Source organism: Raphanus sativus, chromosome 4 (assembly GCF_000801105.2).
Source record: "Raphanus sativus cultivar WK10039 chromosome 4, ASM80110v3, whole genome shotgun sequence".
In the NCBI taxonomy this organism is placed as follows: Eukaryota; Viridiplantae; Streptophyta; class Magnoliopsida; order Brassicales; family Brassicaceae; genus Raphanus; species Raphanus sativus.
Window position 1 is genome coordinate 39,455,285 of NC_079514.1, and position 17,823 is coordinate 39,473,107.

At 36.1% G+C, this 17,823-nt stretch overlaps 4 protein-coding genes, 1 long non-coding RNA gene and 1 pseudogene across 5 annotated transcripts; 4 read left to right on the top strand and 2 right to left on the bottom strand.

The window, feature by feature from the left end:
• Positions 1-370: 370 nt before the first annotated feature.
• LOC108811197 (F-box/kelch-repeat protein At3g04660-like) lies at positions 371-1,646 on the top strand. The gene has a single exon (XM_018583241.2). It carries the CDS (start codon positions 395-397, stop codon positions 1,571-1,573), a length of 1,179 nt encoding a protein of 392 aa, XP_018438743.2. The 5' UTR covers positions 371-394; the 3' UTR covers positions 1,574-1,646.
• A 1,147-nt stretch (positions 1,647-2,793) lies between these two features.
• Positions 2,794-5,302, bottom strand: LOC130511156 (multiple organellar RNA editing factor 3, mitochondrial-like). Its single transcript, XM_057008025.1, has 5 exons — positions 5,098-5,302; positions 3,679-3,859; positions 3,487-3,584; positions 3,249-3,314; positions 2,794-3,154 (listed from the first exon to the last, which is right to left on the bottom strand). The coding sequence occupies exons 1-5, from the start codon at positions 5,285-5,287 to the stop codon at positions 2,949-2,951; spliced, it is 741 nt and encodes a 246-aa protein (XP_056864005.1). The 5' UTR covers positions 5,288-5,302; the 3' UTR covers positions 2,794-2,948.
• Positions 5,303-6,449: 1,147 nt separating this feature from the next.
• LOC108809589 (uncharacterized) lies at positions 6,450-7,430 on the top strand. The gene is made up of 2 exons (XM_018581735.2): positions 6,450-6,721; positions 6,801-7,430. Exons 1-2 carry the CDS (start codon positions 6,647-6,649, stop codon positions 7,287-7,289), a joined length of 564 nt encoding a protein of 187 aa, XP_018437237.1. The 5' UTR covers positions 6,450-6,646; the 3' UTR covers positions 7,290-7,430.
• A 297-nt stretch (positions 7,431-7,727) lies between these two features.
• LOC108809688 (lipoamide acyltransferase component of branched-chain alpha-keto acid dehydrogenase complex, mitochondrial-like) lies at positions 7,728-9,521 on the bottom strand (annotated as a pseudogene).
• A 533-nt stretch (positions 9,522-10,054) lies between these two features.
• On the top strand, positions 10,055-14,332 carry LOC108813782 (glyoxysomal fatty acid beta-oxidation multifunctional protein MFP-a). Its single transcript, XM_018586437.2, has 18 exons — positions 10,055-10,244; positions 10,434-10,505; positions 10,592-10,657; positions 10,741-10,797; positions 10,885-10,952; positions 11,070-11,151; positions 11,246-11,301; positions 11,388-11,690; positions 11,786-11,872; positions 11,954-12,128; positions 12,218-12,339; positions 12,420-12,583; positions 12,667-12,924; positions 13,019-13,140; positions 13,229-13,350; positions 13,427-13,575; positions 13,663-13,801; positions 14,015-14,332. The coding sequence occupies exons 1-18, from the start codon at positions 10,142-10,144 to the stop codon at positions 14,048-14,050; spliced, it is 2,181 nt and encodes a 726-aa protein (XP_018441939.2). The 5' UTR covers positions 10,055-10,141; the 3' UTR covers positions 14,051-14,332.
• Positions 14,333-14,681: 349 nt separating this feature from the next.
• Positions 14,682-15,574, top strand: LOC108811051 (uncharacterized). Its single transcript, XR_001943219.2, has 3 exons — positions 14,682-14,936; positions 15,115-15,297; positions 15,384-15,574. It is a non-coding gene; the product is annotated as an uncharacterized LOC108811051 (long non-coding RNA).
• Positions 15,575-17,823: the final 2,249 nt, after the last annotated feature.

A 17,823-nucleotide genomic window follows, 5' to 3' on the forward strand; every position in this document is an offset into this window, starting at 1 on the left:
TAGGGTTTTTCATGTATCTACTCTTTAACATTTCCCCTTTTTTTATAGCTGCTTCTTTTCTTCTCTTCTGCAATCAATTCCGTGATCTCTGGACTCTTCATCTCGAGCTCGTCTATCTCGTTATGGACTTCTGTCTGCCCATTTTTAAATTTTGTCGTAAAGATTTTCATAGCACAAATAACGATTTTTCTTTTAAATTTTTTTAATTATTTTTTAAAAAAGAGGTTAATCATGCAAAATTTCAAATAGTAAACACCAGATTGCAAGGAAATACTTGAGTAACAAAGACATGAATTGGAATGCCCGTGAAAAGTGAGGGTCTTATTTGCAAAATCTCCTAACTTGGTAGATATGTTTAGGGTTTCGTTTTGTTTTCGGTCTAAAAGATAGAACCATGATGAAGAGGGTCAAGAGGAAGGAGACGACCGGGATCAATCAGCAGCCTCTAACGACGAAAGAAGATAAAGATGAAAACGATCCGTTTTCGATTATTCCTCTGGATCTAATCGTAGAGATTCTCCTGAAAGTTCCTACCAAATCTGTAGCTAGTCTTGTCTTCGTTTCAAAACAATGGTTATCCATAATCAGTGGCAAATGTTTTATCAATCAGTACCTTGCTCGATCTTCACCTTCACCTCGGCTTCTTTTCACAGTCTTCGGCTTCTACGCGCCAGTGCAGTTCTTACATTCATGTTCCCAGGTTGATCCATCTTCTGACCGTCATAGGTTAAACATAAATCCAGATAAGAAGAACCATCAGAATGCTTTTTCTCCACCAATCCGCGGCTTGATCTGCCGTCAAATGGGTTCTAGAGTGATGATAGGTAACCCTACCACGGGCCAATTCTTAACGTTGCCTAGACTCAAAACTACAAGAAGAGGTGTGTTATCCTTTTTTGGGTATGATTCAGTGAATGATGCATACAAAGTGTTGTCCATGACTGTACTACAAGGTCATCAAAAACGTGAATCACAAGTTGTGGCCGAAGATCATCAAGTGTACACTCTAGGAGGAGGAGCCCAAAATAAATGGAGAATTGTTGAGTGTAAGCATCCTCATCTTCCTCCTACTCCTTCTCATGTTACTAATAAAGGGATATGTTTAAATGGGGTACTGTATTATTATGCTTGGATAAAAAATGAAGGATCCTTGATAAGCTTCGATCTGATATCTGAAGAGTTTAATGTCACTAAGTTACCTGAGGATAATCCTTGCATAGTGAACTACAATGGAAAGGTAGCTATAACTAGTTGGCCTACCGCTGACGGTGAAGTTCACTTGTGGGTTCTAGAAGATGCCACTACGCAACGATGGTCTAAAGTTTCAATCGTTGTTCCTTCTTGGACAGCATTAGGTGGAAAAAATCATAGCTTCAGGTTCAGGGGTACAGTTAGTACTGGTGAGCTTATATTCTCACAGCGGTGTCCCAATAAGGCGCCCTTCTTTTTCATCAGTTACAATCTCAAGGAACACAGAGCCCAAAAAGTCGTGGTTAGTGAATTTGGAGGTCCCTATGATGACACCGAAGTCTATTTTGATCATGTTGAGAGTCCTATGTTCTGTCAAATCTAAGTTAATCCTTTTCTATTTTTTTTGTTGCTTTTCATTGAAGATCTCAGACAGATTGTAGTTTTGTGTAGAGTAAACCTTGCTTTTCTACATTTGATTCTCTTATTCTATTTAATTTGAAGATGAACATTAGATTTGGTGTTGGCTATAGTTGGATGAGTGTGGAGGAAACATATGTTACATGAAGATGATCTGACTTGTTGAAGATGAACATTATATCCCTCCACTTTTTTATTTTTTATTTTTATTTGGACCTTTCGTTTCGTAAAGGATGAGTGAGGAGGAAACAGATGTTACATGAAAAATGATCTGACTTGTAGAAGAGTTTTTTTTAGTTACAGCGGAAAGATAGCTTTAACGAGCAGTCAGATAACAACTACTAACCATTAATGTATAATCATCATTTTGGTTGCCTTTTGACCTTGCTTTTTGCCCATTTTTTCTAACATTTTTTTTTTTTTTGCAAAACAATTGGTCTTGCTTCATGTATAATCAAGTCTTGTGTCCCTTGCTTACAAACAAACTCTTGATTCTCGCTTTCTAAGAAGAGCTGATTTACTTGGAAACTTCTTTGCTAATGTACATGAACTTAACTAAACAACAATAAAAAAGGCTACCGTTTACAACTTGTCTACACATCATCAACTGAACCAAATGTACATATATTATATTATATTGAACATTTACATGAATGGAAAAGCAACTAGTAAACGAGGGATGTATTTTGCTGAGTAGTCGCTCTTTCTTCTCACAGTTAATTAGTCTTTCCTGTCACCAAGGTGCATTCAGAAAGCACATGAGAAGCAAAGAAGTAACATATATAGTCTCTATATACACAAGAGGAGCATAATGGATTTAGAAAACAACCTTAAGCATCTGGATTCCGCTCAAGATGCAACTTGGCACATTTTCTGCTTGATAATTATTAGGCCTATATAAATTGAACAAAACCAGATTAACTAAACTTAAGTACAGAAGCAGCATCGGTGGACATTATCTCCGGTGTGCTGACAAATCCGTGGTTTAGGTTAATAATATGTCGGAATGATCTCAAACCTTATTCCGACAAGACACATGTGTCAATGATGCAAAAAAGTATGAAAAAGAGAGAGAGGAGGGTCTAATTACTAGTGATTGTTATTGAAGCAAGCAATAATGTATATTTTACATTGTACATATATTATCTGTCATTTCTTCTGTTTAGATGAGTTTAGAAATAAGAATCGCGAAAGATGATGTTTGTGAATAATTGATAATTCTGACACGGTGTGATAGGAGTTTGAGGCAGGTATATAATACGACTCCATTACAGATGCATACTTGTTGTTCAATGTGAGTTAACAAGGATTTCAAATTATTAAGCACTGTGCTTGTCTCTTTAACTCTCGGGAGCTTGATTACCCATGGATGGTGGTGGTGGTTGATTCTTCTGGTTCCAGTTCTGTGATGCTGGCTCTCTCCTCTCCACCTGGACAGTCTCGCGGCGCCTACCATACCTAGGCCTAGACCGGTTTCTGGTCTGGCGCTGTTCAGTGAACCTGTACTGTGGTCTTGGTATCACCTTTCCTTCAATGTACAAGTCACCTGAAGGAAAACATCAGCAAAACAAAATTTGGTTTATAGTATATATATGCTTATATTTCTCTAATTCAGATGAAAGTCCAAAAACATTACAAACCTCCATAGTCTTTGTTGGGAACATCAAGATAAGAATCTGGTAAAACCCAGAGAACACCAGGTAAGCCTGAAGAATCAATCACACAACTCTTGGATTAGTTAATCTAAATATATACAAGCAATGTCAACAAGTTCCAAACCCAAAAAAAAAAATATATTCTTTGTCCTATTCGTATAGACAAATAATTCAGACAGAACAACAACATGAAGAGACGTTTGACTTTGAGATTAGTAACAACCTTTGAGTTTGCAAGAAAGCTCTTCAGAGAACAAAGCACCAAAGCCAGTGTATGTCGAAGTGCAAACCGAATAAATCTTCTCCTTTGCCTCCTCCTCGCTACAAAAAAAAATAAAATAAATCAAAATCAATCAAACGCACAAACGCACAAACGAAATGATTACTAAAAAAAAAAGAGATGAGATTTTTTTGCCTGCCGAGGACGGAAGTTAACGTTCTGACATAAGCATTGATCATCTCGTCTTCTGTAGGTTTTGGATCAGTGAACTCCATGACGATGAGCCAGTGCTCGTAATCGCACCCGTCCAGAAGAATCGTCTCCTTCGGCGGACGGTTGCTCCAGTTCGGCGAAGGATCGTTTAGCGGAGAGTATCCCGACCCGTATAGCTGTAAACTGGGCGAGCCCACGTCCATTAGCCCGTATCCATTTGTCCATTTATTGTTTGTGGACAAAGAGTGACCATGTCCATTAGAACCATGTCCATTAAAAACCATATCCACTAAAACCCATATTTTTATGGGCTGCCATAGAGTCCATAATAGACCATATAAGAAAACTTTAGAATTTAGTTTATAAGCCTATAATTTATAAGCCTATAATTATATATACAAGTTCATAAAATTAAAATTAATCCATAAATACAACAATTTTGGTTTTGGCAAGAAAACTTGATTTTGCGGTTTTAGCGGAAAAATTCGATTTTACGATTTTGGCGGGAAAACCTGATTTTTCGGTTATGGCGGGAAATTCCGATTTTGCGGTTTTGGTAGGAAAACTCGATTTTGCAGTTTTGACGGGAAAATCAATTTTACAGTTTTGGCGGGAAAACCCGATTTTTTGGTTTTGGCGGGAAAACCCAATTTTTTGATTTTGGCGGGAAATCCTGATTTTACGGTTTTGGTGGGATAACCCGATTTTACGGTTTTGGCGGGAAAACTCGATTTTCCGGTTTTGGCGAGAAAACCCGATTTTCCGGTTTTGGCGGGAAAACCCGATTTCTCAGTTTTGGCAAGAAAACTTGATTTTACGGTTTTGGCGATTTTACAGTTTTAGCGGAAAACTCGATTTTCCGATTTTGGCGGGAAAACTAGATTTCCCGGTTTTGGCAGAAAAATCCGATTTCTCTGTTTTGGTGGGAAAACTCGATTTCTCGGTTTCGGCATGAAAACCCGATTTTACGGTTTTAGCGGAAAACTCAATTTCTCGATTTTGGCAGGAAAACTCGATTTTTTCTGGTTTTGGCGGAAAATTTTGATTTCTCGGTTTTGGCGGGAAAATCCAATTTCTCAATTTTTTCGGAAAACCCCGATTTTACAGTTTGTGCGATTTTACGATTTTGACAGAGAAAATTCAATTTCCCGGTTTTGGCGAGAAAACCCGATTTCTCGGTTTTGGTAGAAAAACTCAATTTTTTTTTGAAACCCTAGATTTTTTTTTGTCCGTTGGACAACCCATGTCCATGAAACCCAAAACCCGTAAAGACCATTTTTTCAATGGTCATCCATATTTTGTCCATTAATAACCCATGGGAAAAATGGGTGTGTCCATATTAAATCCATTTAAATATGGACGTGGACGACCAATGGACGACCCGTCCATTTGACACCTATACCGACCCGGATGTCTTGGGTCGGGTCGTTGTGTAACAAGGGCCCAAACCGGTTCGGTTCGAGGAGACTTTGTCGAGTAAAGGCAAAGCGAATCGAGAGCGAGAAGAGAACGTGGAAAATGACGAAATAGAAGAAGAGAAGGATTTGCTTAGGACTGTCGCTAACTTGCGCCGGACTGTGAAAAGAGCCATCGCTGATCGCCGCCGGTGAGGGTTTTAGCTCCCTGCTCTGTCTCTCTCTCTTCTCTCTTCAGTCTTCAGTGTGATTCGAGAGAAACTATATGGAGTGGGCTAATTTATGTTTTTTAGATGGGCTATTAGCCTTTTTGATGTTTCGAACTTTCAATAAGCTTTGTCCAATTGTACTCATCAGTCTAATCTTTCTAGATCAAACCAGATGTTGATATAGCTTAATGAGATTATTAGCTCTCTTTTAAACCAGATTATTAGCGAATCAGGCCCAAAGAGTTGAATGGCCCAGTATTAAAGCCTGAACATGCTTTGTTATATACTGGTGATAGATTCTTAAGTGGTAATACGTGGATCCCACAGATGCAAGTTCCGTTACACTGCTGACATGCAGGAGATTCCGTTTTGTGAATCGTTTAGTTTTCCGGGTTTTACATCTTTTTTTGTTTTTCATGTGTTTCTCTGAAATTGTTTTAAGAATGATTCATTGATTCTTATAAAGTTTGTCAAAGGAATGAGTCGTTTACAGTTAACTTTAATAATGGTATGCTTTTTAGATGAGAATCATGAGATTGGTAAAAAAGTTGATGAGAAAGTCGAGGAGGTTGCATGGTTCGTGGAGTGGAGATCACGTGTTGCTTATCCGCATGTATCGTCCTTCGAGAGTGCCTGCCTGCCTGCATCCAATATTGTTCTTTTTTTTTTTTGAAGAAATATTGTTCTTTGAACGGTGGAATCAAGTATATTCTTCGTGTCTCGGAAACTAAAACTAAAATTATTATGCCCTTTTGTATTTGTCCACCACTCATGTGATGTCTTTTGTATTTGCGCACCACTCATGTGATGTCTTTTGTATTTGTGCTATGGCTGATGTGTAGAATATTTTTTTTTTTTTTTATGAAGATGAAGATGAATATGAATATATCTGGTGAAAATAATTTAGCATAATAATTATATAATTGTCTATACTTAGCTATAAACAAACTAACATAAATCATAGTTTATTTTTATATGCATGGGTACTAGAAAATGATATAAATTGTTTGCACAATATAGTAATTAATGCTCATAATTATTTAAAAATATTTTTATTACAATAATTAATTTAAATTGTCAAAAAAAAAAATTAATGTAGGGCCATTATATAAAGTAAATATTATAGGGGGAAAGAAGCGAGTGGTGAGAATGTTGAAAACGATACAATAGACGACTCGTTGTCTCGTTGCATTGAATTAAGAGAGCCCCACCACATTCACCCCAACGGCCATCTCCGTCTTCTTCGATCCCTCCACATCCCCATTTTCCGACATTAAAGCCCTCACCTCAAAACTTCACAACTCAAACGACCTACGAAGAAGAAGAATGTCGAACAAATCCCCTGTTTTCCCCATCCCCGACTCTCAACATTTCAGCGACTATGGCTTCAACTACTTTCAGGTATGTACTGTTACGTTCTTGCGATGTTTTGAGTAAGGTTTTGTCTGATGGTGAGATCTTGTTTTTTTTTGGATGAAAGGTTATGGAAGAAGCGAGGAAGCACAAGAGAGAAACGTCGACGAAGTCATCCATCATCAACAGTCTTCACTTCAAGATCCAGAAACCCATTTCGAAAGATGACCCGACCCGGTCCACAATGCACCACAACAACAAGAGGAAGAAAAAGTGGTGGTGGAAGAAAGCTTTACCCTTTTTCAAGTGGCGCAAATGGCCAATCTCCACCGTCGCCGCCGTCAACGACGAAGATCGTAGGGTCAGGAACTTTCGCGCCGTAACCGGTTCGATGTCGATGTCGAGTCCGGTTTACTCAATTGAGAGTCGAACCGGGTCGAACACGCCATACCGTACGACGACGACGAGTAGACCTTCGTCGGGACCTATAGCGGGAACAATGACGCCAGCAAGAAAAGGTCACGTGGCGTTCCCATATTTGAGTCTACGGGAGGTTAACATGGAGCAGCAGCAGAGGATCTCTATCTCTTCTTCTCCCATTTACTTGGTCACGTAAAAGTTATTATAGTAAATTTAGTAACCAGGACAGTGTGATGTTTTTAAAATCTTTTATACAATTGGTGAAAGCTGTAAAGTTTCATCGGTCTCACGTGAGGCAATATTAGCATTCTGTTAAATCGATTATAGATCAATAACATCTTAAATTATATTTTATTTGGAATCATTTCATGTGTGATATGGTTGAAAGTCACTGGAACCGGTAAGACTATAAGAGTGGAGATACCTTTGTCGGTGTACGATTCCAACTAATATTTGAAAATTAATGTTAGTGCATCGATTCGAACGTTATACCTATTAATTTACGCGCCTGCTTAGGTATATAAAATCACACTTTTTTAGTTCATAGTCTCACATTTTTCTTGAATTGACTACATAATAATTAATAATTATATACTGTACTATGATAAAAAAGTGTGATTATATTCTATGAATGATGACTTTTATGTCATATTCCATACGCTAAACTTCATCTTATTCGAACATGAGGATTCATACAATGATACAAGTGTGGTACTAAAAAAGAGAGATTGACACAAAGAAACATGAATCTTGTTTGTTGTTTTATCTCATTTGAAGCATCAGCAACTCAGGTTTCTCAATATACTCTTTCCACTGGCAGCAAAACCGAGCCACCGTTGCTCCATCCAGTACTCTATGGTCCGCAGTTATGTTAGCCTAACAACAAAACTCTTTATCTGGCAATGATCAACATGTCTAGATTTTACCATCATTTGTTGCTAAATATTGTAACCGTGACAGTTCTTTGGTTATCTCTATTCTCTAGTAGTGATAGTGACAGAACATTCTTTACATTAGGAACAACAAGGCCATGTTCAGTAGCCATTGCAACTCCAATGTTGTGTGAACCTGAGATGAAACCAAAGAATCAATATCTATCTACATACTCTAAAGATAAATAAGCTCAAAATCAAAATAACAAAAACCTTTAAGGGTGATCTCTATCGACTCCTCGTTGAAACAACTATTAACCGAGGGATATATGGTTAGAGCCATTGAGAGTGACTTGATTAAAGTAGGAAGGAACGTGTGGAATCTGTATTGTTCTCTTTAAAGAACTGTTTAAGCTCCACAAGTGCCTCGCAGTTTATCTCTCCAACGAAATGAAAATGAGGTCCTTTTGTAGCCATGGTCATTGTCTTGACCATAGCTCGGTTTGAATCCTCTGAGAGGAACTATTTGATCTTCAAAGTTACTCGCTGTAGTGGAAACAGAGTGAGTTTCAGAAGAAACTGAATCTGTTATGTTTCCTTTTTGACCACCAAAACGAATTCCTCTTTCAAAACTCTCCCATCTTTACCACTTCCAGTAACGACATTGATGTCTATGCCAAGGTCTTTTGCAAGGCTACAAACAGATGGCTTTGACAAAGCTCCAACAAGATTGTCTGTTCTTTTTGCTTTGAACCGCCTAGATCAGAGGATACTAGGAGAGCATCATGGGCGTCTTCTACGGCCAGCTTAACCAGAGTCTCTCCAACCTTGCATCAATGCATATAACATATATACATTTCAACACAAAAGATTTACATCCGATTCTAAAGAAACACACACTTTCCCTAAAAAATCTGAATGATATGCTTAAGTCAAACTATTCATTTTAGTATGATCATCTAGCCTTGATAATATCACCTGGAGCATGTGAGATGAGAGCTACTTTCCCTTTAAAACGACTTGTTATCTCAATGGTTGCTTTATCGCTCTGAACTTCACAGAGTGGCTGAAACTCTTCCACAGGATCTACCTAAATCAAACCGAAAAAGAGCTGATTTGAAATTAAAAACCAAAAGAATAACTGAAAAGGATTAAATCTTTAGCATAAAATAAAAGAAACACACCTCTCTGACAAACCACTTGAGAAGCTCACATTCAGCAATACCTTCCCCAGTTTGTGCAAGTGGGACATCAATGAACCCTCCTCCTGCATTTGAATCTATGGCCATGGCTTCGCTTGAAAACCAGCTTCTACTTCCTCCTCTTTTGGTAAAAACAGAGTATAGGGTGGGAGAAGCGGAGAACAAAACAGAGAGAAATAGGATTGACTGCTCCAATAGCTCGGAAGTTAGCAAGAAGAATAAATATCTGGCAGACAAGAGAACGTACTTGTATTTGTGTTTCAGTCCGTATCTGATTAAAGCTAAGTGGCTGATGTAACTAACTAATGGACTACTGACGATAAACAAACAAAAAAAGGAGAAGATGATCGGATTAGTTTATGTATGTCACGTCATTAAATACTTTAGCGCTAGGATCAACGTTACACGCGTGTCTTCTTCAGTCATGAGACTGACCAATGCGTCAGGTGATCGTTTCTGAAGTGTCGGCAGAAGTAGCCATAACTAGTGTATAAATATTACTAGTATGGTTTGAAGTGATACGATTAATCTACAGACGATCCAAATATTTTTGTCTAAAAATATGAATTTCATTTACATTTTCGTTGTATTGTATCAAAGAAAAGTAAAAATTGGATTTGATTGGGATCCGCCAGATTAGGTAGGACTAAGACTACTAGCCAAACATACATTTATTTGGTAAAACTACAAAAAAAAAGCGTGATTAATTCATTTTTTTCTTCTAATTACAGTATATGTATGATGTATAATGCAGAAAAGATACCACTAGCTAATGTATTTTATCCAAAAAAATAATATTTAAAACTAGAGTTTACAAACAAAATAAATAATTTATCGATAACATTATTAAAATCAGCTTTTGCGTTAATAATTTCATCGATCATCTTTCCATTTATATCTTTATTTCCACATTTCTGGCAAGGTTTCTCAACGAAGTAGTAGGTAAAGAGAATCACGAAACCGAGCTCGAAGATATGACTTCACGAACGAAGGGAAAGACTACGATGGAAGTTGGCGGCGATGGCGTTGCCGTCGTAACAATCATCAACCCTCCCGTCAACTCGCTATCGTTCGACGGTACTTCTCCTCCTCCTCTTCCACCTTCTCAGCTTTCAATTGAATTTGTGATCTGATTATGTGAAATCTGGGACTACTACTACTAGTTTGATCTCATGCTCTTTTAGCTTATGATCTCGAGAAACCTCAGTTTTTGGCTTCGAGTTAGCGAATAGTTTGTTCTGTTTTTGTATATCTGTGTGTACACAGTGCTAGACAACCTCAAAAGTAACTACGAGGAAGCATTGAGCAGAAACGATGTTAAAGCTATTGTTATTACTGGTATACGTCTTGTGATCGCTCTCTTCCAAGGCAAAAACAGTACAAATCTATGCAAACTTTTGATTAAGCTATTGTGATTACTGCAGGTGCAAAGGGGAAGTTCTCTGGTGGATTTGATATATCTGGTTTTGGTGAAGTTCAGAAAGGGACTAGTATGTTTTCAGTATCTTGGTTGTCTTTTGTTTGATTATGTTTTGTGTTATGTATTTAAATGTTTGTATTTGATTTTTATCAGGGAAAGAGCCAAAGGTTGGATACTTATCAATTGACATCCTAACCGATTTGTTTGAAGGTTATCTTTCTAACCTTGCCACCCAATTAATTGAAATTATGCCAATGGTTGTTATGATGTTGTTTCCGTGTGTTCGATTTAATTCAGCTGCAAGGAAACCTTCTGTCGCTGCCATTGATGGGCTTGCCTTGGGAGGAGGGTTAGAACTTGCCATGGTATGGTACACCTTTAATTTATTATATGTTCAACCACTTCCCTCTCAAAAAGCTGTCTTGAGATTGTTAAGAGACTGGTGAACATATTTTAAGATGGATGTTGATACTTCGTTTTAGGCTTGCCATGCGAGGATATCAACTCCTGGTACACAGTTAGGTCTGCCCGAGCTGCAACTCGGTGTTATTCCTGGGTTTGGAGGTACTTTCCTAACATTCATGTATGTGTTGAATAAATCAGGTTTGCTTCCTTTTTTTTTAAATATTCCTGATTATGCTTCTTTGGATTGATGCAGGCACACAACGTCTTCCACGTCTTGTTGGTCTCACAAAAGCCCTTGAAATGATTTCGGTACGTCACTGCCTTATTTTTTATGCTTGTGGGTTTAGTCTGCTTTGGTTAAAATGTGACATCATTTCTTTTTTTGAAACATATAGACATCTAAGCCGGTCAAAGCCGAGGAAGGTCATTCATTAGGTCTTGTTGACACCGTCGTGCCACCTGCCGAGTTACTAAACGCTGCTCGTCGCTGGGCACTTGACATAGCCGAGAGGAGAAAACCGTGGGTTTGTAGTGTTTCAAAGACTGATAAGTTACCTCCTCTTGGAGAGGCAAGGGAAATACTAAACTTTGCAAAGGAGCAGACACGCAAGCAAGCCCCCAACCTGAAACACCCCTTAATGTGCCTCGAGGCTATTGAAGTGGGTATTGTTTCTGGTCCGAGGGCTGGTTTAGAAAAGGTATATATTTACTATCTTATCTTGTCGTTTTCTGCGTTATATGTTCTTTAACGTTTCCCCTGAGACTAGTGACCCCACTACATTGTCACTTACAGGAGGCTCAAGTGGGCTCGCAAGTGGTCAACCTGGATACCACCAAAAGCTTGATTCATGTCTTCTTTTCTCAGCGAGGAACCACAAAGGTCTGTTAGTTTATGTCATTTAGATTGATATAACTATGTTTACAAGATTTTTAAGTATCAGCATAATTTTGATTCCTTCAGGTTCCTGGAGTTACTGATCGTGGGTTGGTGCCAAGGAAGATTAAAAAGGTAGCCATTATCGGAGGAGGGTTGATGGGATCTGGAATAGCCACTGCATTGATCCTCAGTAACTACACAGTGATTCTTAAGGAGGTAGACGACAAGTTCCTGGAGGCTGGAATTGGCAGGGTCAAAGGTAGAGATGGATTGATGATACACATTTGCTTTATACCATTGAATAGCAATAGCTTGATCATCTGACTAAATTTCATTATTTTTGATCAGCTAATCTTCAGAGCCGTGTAAAGAAAGGAAGGATGTCTCAGGAAAAATTTGAGAAAACAATGTCACTCCTTAAGGGATCTCTTGACTATGAAAGCTTTAGGGATGTGGACATGGTCATCGAGGTAATAATCAGCATACTGAAGCTGAAATTGTTTTTTTCTATGACTTCGCTTGATGTCTTTTTTTTTGGTGACTTGAACAGGCTGTCATTGAGAATATATCTTTGAAGCAGCAAATATTCGCTGAGCTAGAGAAGTACTGTCCTCAACATTGTATCCTTGCTAGCAACACATCTACCATTGATTTGAACAAAATCGGGGAGCGGACCAAGTCTCAGGATCGGATTATCGGAGCACATTTTTTCAGGTCATTACTGATCCTTTTAGAGTCTTGAAGTGTAGCTTTGCTCGCTCTACACCAATCATGTCTATTCATTTTTCCTGATGCAGTCCAGCACATGTCATGCCACTGCTTGAAATAGTTCGGACCAATCATACCTCTCCTCAAGTAATTGTTGACTTGTTAGATGTTGGGAAGAAGATTAAGAAAACGCCAGTGGTGGTTGGAAACTGCACGGGGTTTGCAGTTAATAGGATGATGTTCTTCCCATACACACAGGCAGCTATGTTCCTTGCTGAGCGTGGAACAGATCCGTATCTAATCGACAGAGCAGTCAGCAAGTTTGGTATGCCGATGGGTCCCTTCAGGTATATCATCACTTTGTAAAAAGATCCATGTCAAATCTCATACACCTTTTTATTTTAATTGTTACTTTTGTTACTTAATTATATGAACGAGTAGATTGTGCGACCTGATTGGATTCGGTGTGGCGGTTGCAACCGCAACACAGTTCGTCGAGAACTTCCCGGAGCGGACATACAAATCAATGATCATCCCACTCATGCAGGAGGACAAGAGAGCTGGTATATAAGAGAGGACAGCTAGGTTGTACATACTGTTTTTATGACTTGACATTGTTCTAAAGCTTGTGAACTTGTCTATTGGTTTCAGGTGAAGCCACACGTAAAGGTTTCTATCTTTATGATGATAAGCGCAAGGCTAAACCTGATCCTGAAATAAAGAAATATATCGAAAAGGCAAGGAGCGTGTCAGGAGTGAACATTGACTCTAAGGTATGTCTCTCTGTCCAAATCTTCATTTCTGTCACTGTTATTTTTCTCAATCTGATTGGTTGTTGTGGCTTTGCAGTTGGAGAAACTGTCTGAAAAGGAAATTATCGAGATGACGTTGTTCCCTGTAGTGAACGAGGCGTGTAGAGTTTTTGAAGAAGGTATTGCTGTCAAAGCAGCAGACCTTGACATCGCTGGTATAATGGGAATGGGGTTTCCACCTTACAGGTCAGTGTTGTCATCATATAAAATGGTGTAATTCTCTTTTGGTCATTGTGTTTTTTTTTTTTTAAACTTAAATCTCTTTGTAAACAGAGGAGGAATCATGTTCTGGGCTGATTCCATTGGATCAAAATACATTCACTCAAAGCTAGATGAGTGGTCCAAGACTTATGGTGATTTCTTTATGCCTTGTGCTTTCTTGGCTGAAAGGGGATCTAAAGGAGCTCCTCTGGTGAGCGTTTCTTGTCTTCCTTCTCTTTTTTTATTTTTGGCTTGTAAGATTGCTATTAACAAAACCTATTTCAGCTTGGCTTATTTTTACTTACTATTTACTTTAACCAAATCAACATACTAGCATGACTGTTTCTCTTATCATAGAACCAGTTTAGCTTCTTACAATTACTTGTAACTCAGACTATTGACTATTCCTCCATATCTGTTGCAGAGCGCCCCCTTGGAACAAGCCAGATCGCGATTGTAATGTCAGTGAAACTTTTTCTTGGTTGCTTGCATCTATTGTGTTTCCTTTACGACCACATTTACTTGCCAGAAACTGTGATCTTTGGCCTGCACTGCAGATATTTTTAAAAATATTAGTCTCATCTCAAACAGATAAATCTGGGAGAAAGTAGAAAGTAAGTCTGTGTAGCAGTAAGATTTGTGTATGTTATGTATAATGCTTTGCAATACAAAGGCGTCAGATACATTTTGCTATAAAGCTCTATGATGGAGTAAGTTTTATGATTTATTGATAATTTCGTGACTTGACTTTTTCTTACTTGTATTATACGCATGTTAATAAGAAATTCTTTGATCTGGTTAGTATGGTTACGTCCGTAGATTAGCGAGTGTGGTTACCACCCAGTCAATTTGTAACTCAATCTATCTATTACTATAAAACATGGTTTGTTCTCTCCAGGCGACACGTAAGCGTCCACATCAGAAATTCAGCGTCCGTCGTCTCGACACGTGTCCACTTATTTGAAACTTTGTGTTTCATTAAATCAGGTTTGGGCTTTTGATTTTGCACGGTGTCTATGTTTGCCTTTGGAAAGCCCATCTGATAAATAATAAGTCATTATGTTCGAAACGCTATGTTTTCAATCGCAAGGGTTCTTTTCTTTTTTCACAATTTTTTTTGTCACAAACAATCGTAAGGGTTCGATGGACCCGTTTCTTTCTCAGCCGTCGTGATATAGGATCAGACTCTAGGGTTTCGATTCAGTTGCTTTATCTTATTCCTACCGATCTAGAAATTTAACAGTTACAGATTCATCTTTTTAAAGTCCTCCTTAAATCAATTCTCCACGATCTACATTCAATGCGAAATTCGATCTTGCAAAGCGGTGAAAATTTGAGTATAAAAGGTGGGCATCCCTACTCTCGAAATCATCTTACCTTTTTATTGTTTTAGGTGTCAGTAGTATAATCTATGTTCTGAAGTAGTTGTGATTCTTCTTAGGACATGTTTGTTCTTTTATAATGCATTTTGATCTTTTCGTTGTTTCAGATATTAGACTCTTTAATATAAGAATGTATATAAAGTTTGCGAACAGGTGGCTTTAGTGGACATGACTATCCTACCAAGGATGGTGGTGCGGTAAACACCAGTCTCATCTCAGAATCCGGCTTTCCGTTTGTTTTATAAGAGTAGTGGAACGTCTGCTCCACTACCAAAGAATGTCTGTGTTAGAAATGGTTGCTGCTTTTAAAAAAGCTCCTGGCAAGGTAAACACAGCGCTGAGTAAAATTAGAATATCTCTTGAATGTTTCTGTGGTATAAAGTTTGTTGAAACAAATAACATATTTTGCAGAAAATACCTATCAAGCTTTGTCCGAGAAGGCCAGTAGATGCAACTGCAGTTTATGCTTCAACAGAGAGAGCTGATAAATAATTATGTATCAATTTTGATTTCCTTTTACACATAATCTCTTTATAATAACATTCTTTTTGATGCTTCTAACGTTTCTTTGGTTGGTTGGATGCAACTTTATTTTTAGCATTTTCTACTCATATTTCATTTATATGAAGGTAAAATTATAATTATAGCAGTGTAGGTAGTAAAATTCATTTTATACAAAACAAAACTATGTGTTGGCCAAAAAACGGCGTAAAGAGTAAAAATGTATAAAGAATATATGTATCAAATCCATTATATTTTGTTGCGTCTTTACCAAGTATTAAACTTACAATAAAATAATTAAAACAAGAAAAAGTAGATAAATTAATATCTATGAAAACGTGGCCAGTCGAACATGACAATATACCACCAAAAAACATGTTACCATAGAACCCTTTGAACAAAATTTAAATCTTTTTTTCACTATTTTTAATACGAAATCTATACACTTCGAAGGCTTTTTATAACACACTTACGCAATCTAAACTTATTGTTTCATCTACTATGTATTTAATGTAATTATGTAAATCACTTAATTTTGGAATCTTTATAAAATATATTGGATTATTTAAAAATATATTATGCATTTTATAAACTAACTATCAAACTGATTAGTAGTTCTTTTTAAAAAAAACTGATTAGTAGTGTAATAAAAAGTTTCTATAATATTATTTTAGAAACCAGTTTCTTATGTGTCATATTCACGTTAATTCTCACGTTTGTTCATTACACTGATATCTTTAATAAATTAAAAATATTACATTTAAATACTACTTCCTCTTTTTTTATTTGATGTTTTAGTACTTACACAATTTAAGAAAAAAAATACTTTCACTAAAATCATTTGATTACAGCAAAAAATAACTAAAAAAAATTAATCATTACTATTATAACTACATAAGACAAAAACTACACATTACTTTTTAATAGTCTAAGTATTACTTTAATAGTTTTGTCTCAAAAGTCTCAAAACATCATATAAACTGAAACGAAAAACATATTCTAAAACATCACATAAAAAGAAACATAAGGAGTATTATTTAATTTTTTTATTTTAGTTTCCTTTTAAAAAGTTTCTAAATAACATATATAATAAAAAGGAACATTATAAAGTTTTAAAAACAAACTTAAAAACGAAAATATGTGTATATATAATATGAATTCATGAAAAAAGAAAGTTCACAAAATAGAATATTCCAAATTTACAAGTTCACAATTTTTTTTAAATTGCTTAATCTGAAGAGGTATTAACAACAATTAACAATAAACATTTTTGATCAAATAATTACAAAATATTTTAAAATAACATAACACTATATATTTTAACTAGAAAATATATTATATTTTATCATTATTAAATTTTTTGCTCTCTTAATATTAAATATTCTTTTAAATTTTATTTTTTATGTTTGAGGAACTTAATACAACTATAATCAATATAGCAAAAAATTCTTAATTATCATTTTTAAGTTTATTTAAAATAAATTTCAGTTTAATATTTAATAAATCTAAGGCATAAAATTATTTAGAATTTATAAATATTTTAATTATTGTAAATATTTATATTTGTTTATTAGGTTTGACAAATTTATTAGTTACTTATGTATGTGATTTTCTATTGATCATCGCTTTATTTTTTAATTTTTTTATTAAAAAAACCCACATAATTATTATAAAATAATTATACTTTAGTTTGAATTTGAAAGAATAAATGTAACGTAATATACTCACAACATGAGTGATTCGACTAATCCAACTTATATCTAAAATAATAGATTTAACTACAACAAAAATATATAATTTTATAATTATTTTAGATGGAACTTAATTTTATAATCATACATATTTTTTGCAAATGAAAAAACAGAACAAAAACCACAAAATCATACAAAAAGTAATAATCTAGATCACAAAAATAAAATATATCCCGCCCGTAGGGCGGGCTGATCCTAGTTTCTTATACAACGCATGGAGTGTGAAAAAATGACTTTGTTGAATTAATATGGGACTAAGGTGGAGGTATTGGATTTAAACATTTGATAGAATTAGAAGGAATTAAAGTTTCCATTAAATTTTCCTGTTATTCAATTACTGTTTTTTTTCAATTCATTTAAATTCTTGTGTTATTGGATGAAGCATTTGTAATCATTCTTTTAGTTACTTTAAATTCTGTTGTTATTCAATATTTGATAGATTTTATAGTAATGTCATTTGATAATAACTAGAGGCGAAACCCCGCGCAAGCGCGGGGATATTAGAAATACTTGATTTATTATAGTTGAACGTTAATGGAGGTTTAGAAGAAGAAGGTGAAGAGATGTTACAAATACTTGAGATGTATTACCATCAGATC

What these genes read in the sequence shown, in the direction of transcription:
- LOC108811197 (XM_018583241.2), top strand. Translation starts at nt 395, where the DNA reads ATGATGAAGAGGGTCAAGAGGAAGGAGACGACCGGGATCAATCAGCAG.
- LOC130511156 (XM_057008025.1), bottom strand. Translation starts at nt 5,287, where the DNA reads ATGGCTCTTTTCACAGTCCGGCGCAAGTTAGCGACAGTCCTAAGCAAA. An exon ending in ACCCAAGACATCCGGGTCGG is followed by an intron (nt 3,860 to 5,097) that starts TATAGGTGTCAA and finishes TATACGGGTCGG; the next exon opens with GATACTCTCCGCTAAACGAT. An exon ending in TTAACTTCCGTCCTCGGCAG is followed by an intron (nt 3,585 to 3,678) that starts GCAAAAAAATCT and finishes TTTTTTTTGTAG; the next exon opens with CGAGGAGGAGGCAAAGGAGA.
- LOC108809589 (XM_018581735.2), top strand. Translation starts at nt 6,647, where the DNA reads ATGTCGAACAAATCCCCTGTTTTCCCCATCCCCGACTCTCAACATTTC. An exon ending in ATGGCTTCAACTACTTTCAG is followed by an intron (nt 6,722 to 6,800) that starts GTATGTACTGTT and finishes TTTGGATGAAAG; the next exon opens with GTTATGGAAGAAGCGAGGAA.
- LOC108813782 (XM_018586437.2), top strand. Translation starts at nt 10,142, where the DNA reads ATGACTTCACGAACGAAGGGAAAGACTACGATGGAAGTTGGCGGCGAT. An exon ending in CCTAACCGATTTGTTTGAAG is followed by an intron (nt 10,798 to 10,884) that starts GTTATCTTTCTA and finishes GATTTAATTCAG; the next exon opens with CTGCAAGGAAACCTTCTGTC. An exon ending in ATCGGAGCACATTTTTTCAG is followed by an intron (nt 12,584 to 12,666) that starts GTCATTACTGAT and finishes TTCCTGATGCAG; the next exon opens with TCCAGCACATGTCATGCCAC.